Raw genomic sequence first — 13,115 nt, forward strand, 5'->3', positions numbered from 1 at the left:
AGAACCCTGAATGGAAAGAGCTACAGAGGTTTAGTAACTTGCCCAAGCTCACATCCAGAGTAGGGAAGGATTTAAGACCAGGCTGGCTGGCTCTAGAATCCAAGCTCTTAACTGTTTTACTATATTGAATTATATTGAATTACACTTGCTATAGTTATTAAGTCAGGCATTTCAGCAGCCCTTGGTTTTTACGTTTTTATTTCAGAATAAATTTAGAAAAGTTGTAAGTAACAGAAAACTCCTGTATAACCTTTGCCCACGTCTTAGCCACATTTTTTTGCAGTTCTTTGACACATCTCTTCTGATTCATTTGAGAGTTTGGTACATACACCATCCATATATCTTTACTCCTTATCCTCTAGTACTTAGAATATGTCCCAAGTACAAGGATATTCTTGCATAACCACAGTAAAGTCACCAAATTCAGGAAATTAACACTGATATACCTTAATCTAGCGTCCATATTCCAGTTTTGTTAATCGTCCTAATATCCTCAGGTCCTGTCCTAATACCCTGTGTTTTTTAATCCCCTACGGTTCACTACAAGGCCCTTGCATTTAGCTGTCAAATCTCTAGTGTCTCATCTGGCCTTTAATGACCTTGACATTTTTGAAGAGTAGGCTAATGTTTTAAAATAGTGTTCCCCATTTTGCATTTGAATGATGTTCTTCATGGTTAAATTTGGGATTGTGCACTCTGGCCAGTACCCAATTCAAGTGACCTCACTCCCTTCTCCAGTTAATATCCAAAAATGTACTGTCACTTTGCTCTTGGTTAATGTTAATTTTGATTGGTCAAGGTGGTGTCCTGTTTTCTGCATTGTGTAGTTAACTGTTTTTCTCCTTGCAACTAAGAAGCAATCTGGGGAACATGGACGTGCCCTTGCTCTTCATCAGGAGCACCACTGATGAATTTGATTTTTGCTGTAACCAGTCTTTACCATGACAGGTGCAAAATGGTAGCATCTACTTCTCCCCTCCACATTTAGCAGCATTCTATCATAAGGAGCCGCCTTCCTGTCTCTGCCACATATTATCTACCTAAATGAAAAGGACGCAACAATTCCCTTTTTCTCAGTGCTGCAGTTTGCATCCTCTCAAACCATTTTCTTGAACATTTGCTTACTTTCAAGCACAAGGTATGTTAACATCAATTTCCCTATCCCAGCCTCCCAGTCCTGAAATCAGCTATTTTCTCCAAGAAGTCCACGTTCCTTTTATTTTTAAAGATTTTGTCAGAGCACAAGCAGAGGGAGCTGCAGGCAGAGGGAGAAGTAGGTTCCCCACTGAGCAAGGAGCTGGACAGAGCTGGACGTGGGACTCAATCCCAGGACCCTGCGATCATGGCCCGAGCAGAAGGCAGCTGCTTAACCGACTGAGACACCCCAGGTTCCTCTTAGAGGGAAATAATTAGAAGAACTGCGTGTCCGCCCTGTGTGCTCACTGCTAACTGGGAAGTCTACATCTGTCCTTTGAGCAGACAGCAGCATGATAAACGATAAATCAGCCTTTATGGATAGTGTTTCCAAATTTATTTAACGTTGCTTCCTATATTTCTCTAATAGCTTAATATTGGACTTTAGTTTTAAAGTAATCTCATCTCAAAATGGCCTTGCTAAGTTTTCAGAAACCCTTTCAGCTAAGAATTTTTTTCATCCAAGTATCATCTATATAAGATTACAAACAAACTGAAGAAGTTTAAAATGAAAAATAGAGACAGTCCCAGCCTATGGCCCACTTGGTTCCTCTGTCATTTTCCCCAAAGAAAATAATTAACTATTTGTGGTTGTGCTAATTTATTTTGACAGTCACGTTTGTTCAAGTCAAATTTACGCTTGGTCTTCATTGCTGGATGTCTTTAGGTCAAACTACTGGGCTCCGTTTCCCAGGTATTTTGTGTGTCTGCCTTGTGCTACTAATTTTCCCGTGGTCTTGTTCATCAGATCCACAGAGGTAAATGCCAGTGTTTTCCCTTGCTTCAGAATATGTGCTGTTATCACTAGGTCTTCTCCTACTTTAGCAGGTGACATGTACCTTGAAGGGAAACAAGTTTAAATATAGTTAACAGCAAATAATTTTTACTTTTTGAATTTTTAACCACAATATTTTAAGAGGGAAAGTTGTGTGCATCTCTCAACTGCCTTCTTAATGTGTTGCTTATTTTCCTCCTCAAAGTAGTTTAGAAATAGTGTCAGGTAGCTTTCTGTCCTATCAAATTTGAATGGCTGGTCCTGACCAAGTTCATCTTCCCCATTCCATATCCACACAAGTTTCTTTTACCATAAATATGGGAAGGCATTCCCCCCACCCCTTCTTTAAGTTTCCCATCTCATATTTATTTGGGGCTGGTGAAAGATTTCCTACAGCTTTTATTTAATCTACTTAACTTCGCGGGTAAAGTATTCCCTGGTGTCTATACTGTAGGTCCCTCTTACCTGGGGTCCAGAAGAAGCAGACGGTCCTCCTGTTCTATTGTTAGAAGGTCAACAGTAGCCTAACGCTACAGCCCTGCCTGTCACTCCCCTCACTTCATCATGCAGGCAGTGCATCTCCCGTCCTCACTAGAAGGGTGCACACAGTACAAGGTAATTTAAGAGAGACTGTGTTCATATAGCATCACAATGTATTATGCTTGTTCTATTTTATTATCATTGTTAATGTTACTGTGCCTGGTTTATAAACTTTATCACAGGTATGTATGTACAGAGAAAAACATACATAACGGGTTCAGGACTATCTGTGGTTTCAGGCATCCACTGGGGGTCTTGGAATGTAGCCCTGTGGGTGAAAAGGGGACTACTGGATCTTGTCTGATCAGTGTTTAGGATTCACTCAAGTGCACTGGAGTAAATTCTGCCCTTTAATGCACTCAAAACGATTTAAGAACTATAAGAATTGATATGAGGCCCTTAGAATCCTGGTGACGAGTTGCATATATTTTTTAAGAGACACCTGCCTACTTACCTTAATCATAAGTTGTCACTCATTTATTTTTGAAATACTTATGGTAAATCTTTGAGACTTTGTGTTTCTGTTCAAGTGAGTCAGTGTTTGAAGCTCAGGCAGTTCCTGATCGTGACCAGTACTTTGACCACATGTATGTGAAACAATGTTTGACTACTAAAAATTCCTTAGGCTTGTGAGAGCAAAGTTGTATCTCAGGAGATCATGAGATGCAGTGCTCATTTTGAAGACCTCTGCTCTTAACAGAGGCTCCTGAAGCAAAGTGGAGTCATCAGCGGGCCTTACCCTCACCACGTGGAATAAGGTAAGGACTGCAGAACCTTTGTAGATCTTAATTTCAAGAGCTTTTGCCTGTAGTCCTGTGATTGGCTAACTACACCCTCAATTTATTCCGATAGTAAAGAAGGGCTGAATTTTCCTAAGGTAGCCTTATAAAAGATTTACATTGTTTAAAAATCTGATAACTGACATTATTTCCATTGCCCTCGTGTTGCACCCTAACCCTGCCTGTCCCCCCAGCAAAAATCATTGTGTAGGTGGAAAAAGCAGTTGTCTGGAAGCTAAACCCCTGGGTCCTGCACTCTGATGGACCTGCAGTGGCACTAGCTGATGCTAGAATTTTTTTACACTTGAAAAGAGATGACCCCTGTAGGCACTTTCACAGTGGTGAGTGACAGCCTGACCTCTGGGGGACTGCCACCAGATCACGTAGTTGATGTCTGCAGAGCACGTTCGCAGTTGCAGGGAGAGATGCAGGACTGCAAAACTAGACACTTGTGTTCACTTGTTACAAGGCAGTGGCAATGTACACTTTTTGAAGGTTTATCCAACTTCTCTCTGAAGTTTATTCAGACTTTTTTCCAGGCACTCGGTACAACCCTCAGAAGACATCTGTACAAGTGGCAGTTGTAAGGACTGTGGGACAGTTCCCCCCAGGGTACATAACAGGAGCTGCATGTTCGCTGTCTGGAATGTTTAGGTCATTAGTTCCTCTAGTTCTAGATTCTAAGGCTATGGGATCTTTCAGGGCACATCTAGAGCTACATTTCAGGACGAGCAGCTCAGGGCCCCTCCAGTTTTATTTATGTTATAAATGTATTCGGTCTCAGTTGTTTGAAGTGAGTTTTCACATTAAAGTTATTTGTAGTACGGTCTGGATACATACGTTATGTTCATATCCACACTGACTCCTGGTGCTCCCCTTTCTGTGCACATCAGAGCCATTGTTGATATGTTATCCACTAAGGTGGCTGTCATACCACCGTGGAGAGTGCCGTATTTATTGGTGTGGACCTCTTCTACTTTCATTTCACAAATCACTTTCCCAGGGGCAGCAGAGACAAGAGTCACCTAAGTGTAAAAAAATAAATAAAAAATTGAACATTCTTTGGTATTAAGAAAGCCCAAACAGCCCGTCAAGAATTATCATGGGATTAAACGGAGTCACTCCAGCGGCACCTTGCTGACTCACCCGGTAGAGCGTGCAACTCTTGATCTCTCAGGGTTGTAAGTTCAAGGTCAAGACTGCTTAAAAATAAAATCTTAAACTAAGTCATCCCAAAAAAGTTGATTAGAAATTCAAATAAGTTACCAATACCTCTATGATGGAAATTAACCCATATGTCAATTATTCTTAAAAAGGAATATTTAGGGAAAGAGTAGTTTTCGTTAATCTCCACTCTGCAGAAATATTCTGAGATTTTCAGCTTTATGTGTGACAACCTGACATCTCTTAATGTCTCCACAGAAATTCTGGAACAACAAAGCTAGCTGGTTCCTGTGATCTGTTAACCCATGATAGGTTTAACTTGGATGTTCCCCACTTTTTGCAGAGTAATTTTTATAATGACTTTGTAATGAGCGATTTAAACAATTTAAAAAACACACTGGAAGAAATTCATTAATTCAGTTATTGCTAGAATCAACAAACTTATACCATAAACTCATCTTAAAATAAAAAGCTTAACAATACAATCCAGCAGAGTTGAACTTTGGCTTTTAAGGTCCTGCCCATTTATAGTAGTTTAATGAAAAAGAATTAAGTGTCTCAAGCAAATGGTTAGATTCCAGCTAACTGCTACCTTAGCATTTTCCTATGCGAGGCGCTGAACCAAACACTACTAACATGTGCTACGCAATAAGGAAGGGATAATCTCCATTCTGTAGGTGACTTAAATTCAGAGTGATCTGTTGTTGGGGTCACTTATGATGTGAGAGAACTGATTGAGATCTAGGTCGGTCTTCAGGTCTCCCTCGACACTTAACTATGAAGTCTCTGGGATATACAGTGGCCTTTAAAGGCTCCCACTAGGAAAACACTTTGGAGTTTCACAAGCCACAACTTTAGTGGTTTTCCTGTTGTTTACCCCTGAGAAGTAGGCCCTGAAGTAAAACAGAAACAGAGCCATCCAATATAAATCATCCTAAACAATTTTATGTCATATTGTGCCTAACCCGTACATCAGTGGCAAGTAAATACTAGAACAGATCAAGTGTATTCATACAACAAATGATCTAGCCACAAGATGTCCTCATAAACTAATATACACACCAAGCAGGACGACGGTGTCAACTCCCCTTATTCGGGCATTGACATGAGTATAGCAAGCACTGGCAATGCGAAGATGAATGAAATCCAATCCCTGCTCTAAGGGGTTCACAACCTAAAGGAAGAGGTGAGTACACGGGGGAGGGACTTCCTAGAGACAGAATAAATACAAGTTGCTAGAGGGATATCTAACTTATAAAAGTACGTGTTTTCAGAGAACAGACATTAGTAAGCTTTCTCTCTTACACAGGTTCTCTGCCGCCTTGAACCTGGAAAAGGGGCTACTGGAGAAGGACCGTCCCCATCCCATATGCACTGAGGTCTGTGGCAATGTCTATTCACATCTCCAGATCTTCTCTGCAGGGGGGAAAACACTGACTTGTGTAGAATTTCTGCAGGTGATCTAGATTGGAACCTAGAAGCTGAATATGGAGCCGTTCGCAGGAAGGGACAGTGCCCCGCAGGAAAGTAAACATGGTGAGCCAAGGACCAGCACACAGCTTAGTTGTCCTACGACAGTGACACGAATAAGATGGCAACAAAGAAATTTTAAGTAATCTCTGTTCACTGAGGAACAGCATTCCAGAAATTCCTGCAACTCCTATGGTGGTTGAATAAAAATTACACCGTTTTTTTTTAAAGTGTTCTGTGCTGAATTTAAAAAATATATACATTTAATTTTTATCAAAGCTCTCAGATCACTTTCTGAGTGGAGGACTTGGATAAAAGGGCGATGTAGACAAGCGGTAGAGCATTTCACCAGCATGCCATTTCTGAGTGTGCAGGGAGCATTAAACCTCGACTGCTTCCATGGCAGAAGAAATGTAAATTCACCATTTCCTTGAACTGGTCCTCCATTCACCACTGCTAAAATTACTGATGTTCCAGATATTTGTAGTTGCTCTGAATCGATGCCAAATCCCTTTCCCCTATGGTATCAGCAACTTTTGATGAGTCCATACTTTCACTAATTATATCTTACAAATCTTATTTCTGAGCCATCTAAACTGCCATGTTCCTTCTCTTCCTTAGATTTTTAATTACCAACATTCATTTTATATGAAAAAGCAGTGTAGGGATGCTTTTCCCTACCTACCACTCCTTCAGTGTTGTGTCTCATTCTCCAGGCTTATTCAAACATGTATACGTATATAGGGTTTTTTCCCCCTTCTTTTTATAAAATGACAAAAACGGAATCACATTCTACACATTACTTTGCAACTTCCATTTTTCTCTTCCTGGTGTATCAGCCGTGCCTCTAGCTCCAATCACAGAACTCTCTTTTACTTGCTTTGTGGTATTCCCTAGTATTGGATATATTCAACTCCTGCTCGATATGTATGTTCTTTCCATATTTTTTACAATTACAAAGGTACTTTTATTTGTATAAGATAGATCACCAAAATTAGATAGCTGAGTAAAAGGGTATGTAAATTTTTAACAAGTCTGCCAGATTCCTTTTCAAAAGCAATGAAGAAGAGTGCTTCATTCCCTAATTCCTCATCAGTAATGTATATTATTACTCTGAATTACTCTTTTTACAATATGATAGGCAAAATAATATGGTATCTCACGGTTTAAATTTGCACTAGCCACATTGGGAGTGCTACTGAGCACCCTTTCACGCTTACTGGCTGACTACATCTGTTTTGTAAACAGCTTGCTGATATACTTTGGCCCACTTACAAAACTGTTTTTACAGCTCTTTTTACCATACCTGATTTTAACACCTACTCATAGAGAAATTGTTTTTCAGATAATTGTATTTTGACTTTTATTGTATCTTTTGCCATGAAGAGTTCATATTAGTAAAGTGCAGAGTGCCTGACACATAGTAAATGCTATGAAAATTTTAAGATAAAAATTTCTAATTTTATAAAGTCATACACATCATTTAGTGACATGCTCCTGTGATAATAAATCATTTTTTAAACTGACTCCTTTACATGGAGCTACAAGTGATTTCTTTTATCCATTCTTCTGTGGTTAAACATTTAGGTTATTTCACATTTTTGATATCACAAATAATGTTACAACCAGCGTTTTTGTATCTAGGTCTTTAAACAAAGCTTGCTTATTATTTTCTAGATGATTTTAATGGCCAATAATGAATTTGGAAATATCTGTTGGTATGTCATGTTGACAGATTTTCTAAATAACATCACTGCCCTTTTGTCGTCCATTCAAAGCCTCTTGGCTCTTCTAGTAAGTACAAGGTGTGTTCTTACCTTCCTACCCATTCTTGCAGTCTTCAAGGTTCAGTCCTAAACCTTAATGCTCCTCTCTAGTCTGTGTCCTTCCTCTTGAGACATCTCATTTACTTGCACATCTTCATCTTGTTTCCACAAGGGTGACTCTACACAATGTTACCTCACGTCTGAACTCCACTCCCTTATTTCTGTGCTGGATTCCACGTAGTCTTTCCAGACCCTAACACAGTGCCTGTCACTTGAAATCCCCAAGGCATGTTCCTCCACAGGTGATATTGTGGGACTTACACATGATAAAGTGAAACATGTTTACTTATGGCAGAACTAGTCAATGTTTAAATATATAAAAATGATAGAACATCTCCACCTATATGAAGTACCTAGAGTAATCAAATTGAGAGGGACGGACGGTAGACAGTGGTTGCCATGGCGGTGGCAAAGGGAATGGAGTTATTGTTTAATGAGTACGGAGTTCCAGTTTTGCAAAATGAAGAGTTCTAGATGGTGGTGATGGTTGCACAACAGTGTGAATTCAATTAATACTGAATTGTATACTTTAAAATGGTTAAAATGGCGAATTTTATGTTATGTATATTTTGCTGCAATTTGTTTTTAAAAAGGGAGGATACAACATCAATGTTTCCTGAACTTTTTATTCATGGGACTCTTTTTTTTCTCAGGGAACATCTGATGGCAGTGGTATGTTCCCTGGATCCCACTTTTCTCCTCTCCCAGGTGATGAACTCATGGAAGGCAAGGGACTGTGGTTGGTATTTCTTCATTATCTCATGGTACTTGGTTTGTTGACTAATTTTAAAGTGATCTTATAGTAAGAGCAGGACATTTGACTGTTAGTTCTTCTATATTAGTGTTTTATAAAAGATAGGTTTTGTGGGTGTTTATAAACACTGAGAAACCGGAGGTTTGTATTTTTTTTTTTTTTTTTTTTTTTTTTTTTTTTTTTTTACAAAGAATAGCCTTAAAATAAACATGTTCTAAGGTAAGATCTTGTGTGCATTAATTTGACATCTGAACCAGGACTGAGTGCAAAGTGCCTTCTTCAAAAGTCACCATTATTTAGCAGATTTGATATGCTGGTTCTAAACATTTGTCCAAAATCTAAAACTCCCATTGGAGTATTATCAAATTTTCAAGTGTTATCCTACTTTATTCATTGACTTAAAAAAATAATTAAAATGGGGTGCCTGGATGGTTCAGTCGGTTGAGCATCTGACTCCTGGTTTTGGCTCAGGTTGTGATCTCAGGGTTGTGGGATCGAGCCCCACGTCAGGCTCCACATCTCAGTGTGGAGTCTGCTTAGACTCTCTCTCCTCTCCCTCTGCCCCTCCCCACTCCTCAAAAAAAAGAAAAAAAAAAAAACTTCAAAAGAATGAGAGGTTAGCACTCAGGATAGAATTGTCTTTCTTATGTTATCAAGAAAAAAAAATGCACCTCTCTTTTGGTGAGGTGGTTGTCTCTTTTGGAGTAGTTAGCTAGTAGGGCCATTGTAGGATTGGATAATGGGGCAGACTTAAATAGTACTGTACATCTTACTTGCTTCTTACACTCAATAATAAGAAGAGGGGCACCTAGGTGACCCAGTCCGCTGAGTATCTGACTCTTGATCTCAGCCCAGGTCTTGACCTCAAGGTCATGAATTCAAGCCCTACACTGGGCTTCACACTGGCCATGGAGTCTACTTAAAAAGAAAAAGAAAAAGAAGAAACATTATCCCTCCTCATCTTCACAAAAGCACTAAAGTAAGAGCACAGGAAGATCATATATACCCTTACTCCAATTTAGTTTTAACAATACACTTGCTTTAAATGCTTAAAAATAAGCATTCTTGTCTTGAAAAATCTCTAGTTTCCTGTTTAAATAACCAAAGGGCAACTATTTGACATAAAATAATTTCGTCAGTCAAGGACCAGTGAGGCAAGAAACAACATACCAGTTATTTTAACAGAGAATATAAATAATTGTTAACTAGAGATTTAGAAAAAAAATCACATTTTGTTCCACACCAAGACATGTGGGAAGGAGGTGCCACGATCTGAACAACCAAAGTTCAGTGCAAAGACATGGTTTATACTTAGAACAAAGGAGTAGCAATTTATCTAGTTTTACCCAGGACAAAGTGAGTGAGTACGAAGGTTTTTCAATGTCAGCACTGTTGACATTCGGACTGGATGATTCATTATTGTGGAGCGTGGGGGCGAGGGAGCCTGTGCACTGGCAGACAATTAGTGTCTGTGGCCTCCACCCAGTAGATGCCCCCCATGCGGTGCCTCTTCCATCCCACTCCAGTCGTCCTCAGACACTATCAAATGTCCTGTGAGGAGCAAAATTACCCCTAGTTGGGAACCACTGGTTTAGGTCACGTTAACCTTTAAATTTACAATAAAAGCAAGGGAGCCAAGTTCACAACTAGCCTTATGGATCACTACGCATAAATATATATTCTAGCCCAAGCAACTGTGCCCACACAAAACACAAACAACCACAAATCCTACTTTAGATCAAATTAATACAGAGCACCTACAATGGTATTGACCTGCGTGCAGTTAGTGTGATAGCCACTAGCCTGATGTCAGTATTGAGCCCTTGAAACACGGCCAATGGCCAGTATGAACTGAGATGTGCTGTTAAGCGTAAAATTCACACTGGGTTTCAAAGATGAAGTCCCAAAAACAGAATACTCTTGTATTGATTGCATGCTAAAATAGTATAATTTCCAATATAATGAGTTGCTTAAAATACATTAGTAAATTCATTTTACTTACTTTTTGCTTTTTTATAATTATATATATATATATAGTATGATACATGTGGCTTGCATTTGTAGCTTGCACTGTATCTCTCTACTGGACAGTGCTGGGTCTAGAATCATGGGTACCCCTATTCAACCTTACTACAACTTCTGAGAAACTCTGTACATGAGGTTTAATAGGCATTTCTTCTTGGAAGACACGGTACCACCAATGCCAACTCAGGCATACACAATTTTATGACTGTTACAGTGTATCTGTTTAAGGTATGAGATTTTTAATCAGACCACCCAAAGGCAAATCCAACCCATGGCAAAATTATCATGACAGGACACACACCCAAAATTTGGTTGTTGAAAATTTAACAATGAAAATGGCTATTGATGTTTTTAGGGAATTCAAACTTACCCTTAGTCCAATACTTCTTTTGTTGCATAATCTCTCTCTCAAAAAGTTACTGTTAAAAAGTAGCATATCCTTGGATTTTATAGTGTTTGCTATTTGAAAACATTAAATACATTTGTCTATTATTTTCCATGTTTTTCACAAAAGCCCTTGGATATAATCAGGGAAAGTTACTTACATGTTGAGAAACATAGCCCAAATGTTGTTTCCAGGAGGAAGACTTTGGTCCAACAGCCTACATTCTTCCTACAAATGATGGCAATTGGTCTGTGTTTAAGCTCCACTTTTACATTATGTATTTGCAAATTTCCCAATACTCTTTCCTAATAAGAAGGAAAACCGGCAGGGGCGCCTGGGTGGCTCTGTCAGTTAAACGTCCGACTCCTGATTTCAGCTCAGGTCATGATCTCAGGGTTGTGGATCAAATCCCACATCCGGCTCTGTGCTGGGCATGGATCTGCTTAATTAAGATTCTTTCTCTCCCTCTCCCTCAGCTTCTCCCTGACCCAACTCCCTCTCTAAAAAGAAAAAAGACAAAAAAAGAAGGAAAACAGGCATGCATTCTTTAAAATATTTAGGAAAAAAACCTAAAGGTTCTTAAGGTTGTTAAATGCCTTCCAAATCTGATATAACCAAGGGCTTCTGTTATTCATGTTTATTTATAAATGATTCCTACCTAACATGATTTCTACAAAGACACTGAAAACTAGGAATCTGGGCTAATCTTTTCATGTGCAAAGGAGACAGAGGCTATCCCTGCCTGACTCCGAAGCACCACGCTACCTGGAATTTGGCTTTCCTACCTTACTGCAATTATTTATTTTCTAATCCTCTAGGCTGCAAGTGCATCTTAAGTGTAGACATTGTCTCATACTGTTTACCTCAGAGCACTATAGGCATCTGTTTGTTGAAGGTTCGAACTTTAAAGCCCTTTCCTGCTCTGAAACCAAGCAATTCTGTCTCCACAACTGATAATCATTTAAACATTCCCTGACTTATGACGGTTTGATTTAAGATTTTTCAACTTTTGATGGTGTGACAGCGTTACATATTTCAATAGAAACTTCGAATTTTGAATTTCGATCTTTTCCCAAGCTAGTCATATACAGTACCATGCTCTCGAGATGCTTGGCAGTGGCAGTGAGCTGCACCTCCCAGTCAGCCCCTACAGCAGGAGGGTAAGCAACTAGACTTAAAATTATTCTGTAACTAAGGGTGCCTGGGTGGCTCACGGTTAAGCTTCGGACTCTTGATTTCGGGTCAGGTCATGACCACAGAGCGCCAGGCAGGCTCCATCTCACGTGAGAGCGAGCCCTGCTTTGGGCTCTGCGCTGGACCTGAAGCCTGCTTAAGATTCTTTCTCTCCCCCTCCCCCTCGCTGGCGTTCTCTCTCAAAAAAAAAAAAAAAAAAAAAAAAAAAAAAAAGAAAAGAAAAGAAAAGAAAGAAAGAAAGAAAGAAAAGAAACAAATTATTCTGTACCTATATGACCATTCCGTTTTTCACTTGCAGTACAGTATTCAATAAACTACGAGATAGTCAACGCTTTACAAAATAGGCTTGGTGTTAGATGATTTTGCCCAACTGTAGGCTAAGAAATGATCTGACCACATTCAACATAGGCGAGGCTAGTTTTATTAAAATGCACTTTCGATTTACCGTATTTTCAACTGGCAGTGGGTTTAATCCGGAAGGAACCCAATCCTAAATCAGGGCAGATCTGAATTTAGTTATGTACATCCCCCACAAAGGAAACCATGCGCCCGACCTAACATAGAATGACGCTCTACGAAAGCAGTAATCATTACTACTAAGGTGAATTTACCCGGGCAGTCCAAAAGAATCTAGCGAGACACACTCAGCGCAACCCGCACCAAGCATCGTGCATTCTCTAGAAGCCAACGCTTCGACTGCAATACCTTTTCCAAAACTCTATCAAAACCGGGGACACGGGTCATCGACTTCATCAGCTCCAGCACTTCCTGAGTCAAGCGGCTCATCGCGGGCGGCTGCGGCTTCTGGGCACAACGCAAGAAGGAAGCTTGGGCGAGCCAGGCGGGGCCCCGAAGTCCGCGAAGGAGCAAGGACACGCAGGGCGAAAGAACCCACGTCCTCTCCGTCCGCTCTGCGCTCGGCGTCTGGCGTGTCGCGCACCCGCCGCCAGCGCCCCTGCAGCTCGCACTCTGACGTCCCGCCCCCCTCCCAGTTGTGACCGCGCGCGCG

At 40.1% G+C, this 13,115-nt stretch overlaps 1 protein-coding gene across 1 annotated transcript; it reads right to left on the minus strand.

Annotated features, from left to right (window-relative positions):
* Window positions 1-181: 181 nt before the first annotated feature.
* Window positions 182-13,106, minus strand: ACOT13 (acyl-CoA thioesterase 13). Its single transcript, XM_026511272.4, has 3 exons — window positions 12,812-13,106; window positions 4,129-4,313; window positions 182-2,033 (listed from the first exon to the last, which is right to left on the minus strand). Exons 1-3 carry the CDS (start codon window positions 12,890-12,892, stop codon window positions 1,868-1,870), a joined length of 432 nt encoding a protein of 143 aa, XP_026367057.1. The 5' UTR covers window positions 12,893-13,106; the 3' UTR covers window positions 182-1,867.
* Window positions 13,107-13,115: the final 9 nt, after the last annotated feature.

Source organism: Ursus arctos, unplaced genomic scaffold (assembly GCF_023065955.2).
Source record: "Ursus arctos isolate Adak ecotype North America unplaced genomic scaffold, UrsArc2.0 scaffold_31, whole genome shotgun sequence".
Taxonomy (NCBI): domain Eukaryota; kingdom Metazoa; phylum Chordata; class Mammalia; order Carnivora; family Ursidae; genus Ursus; species Ursus arctos.

What these genes read in the sequence shown, in the direction of transcription:
- ACOT13 (XM_026511272.4), bottom strand. Translation starts at nt 12,892, where the DNA reads ATGAGCCGCTTGACTCAGGAAGTGCTGGAGCTGATGAAGTCGATGACC. An exon ending in TTGATAGAGTTTTGGAAAAG is followed by an intron (nt 4,314 to 12,811) that starts GTATTGCAGTCG and finishes TTTTACACTTAG; the next exon opens with GTGACTCTTGTCTCTGCTGC. An exon ending in AGTGTGGATATGAACATAAC is followed by an intron (nt 2,034 to 4,128) that starts GTATGTATCCAG and finishes TTTCCCTTCAAG; the next exon opens with GTACATGTCACCTGCTAAAG.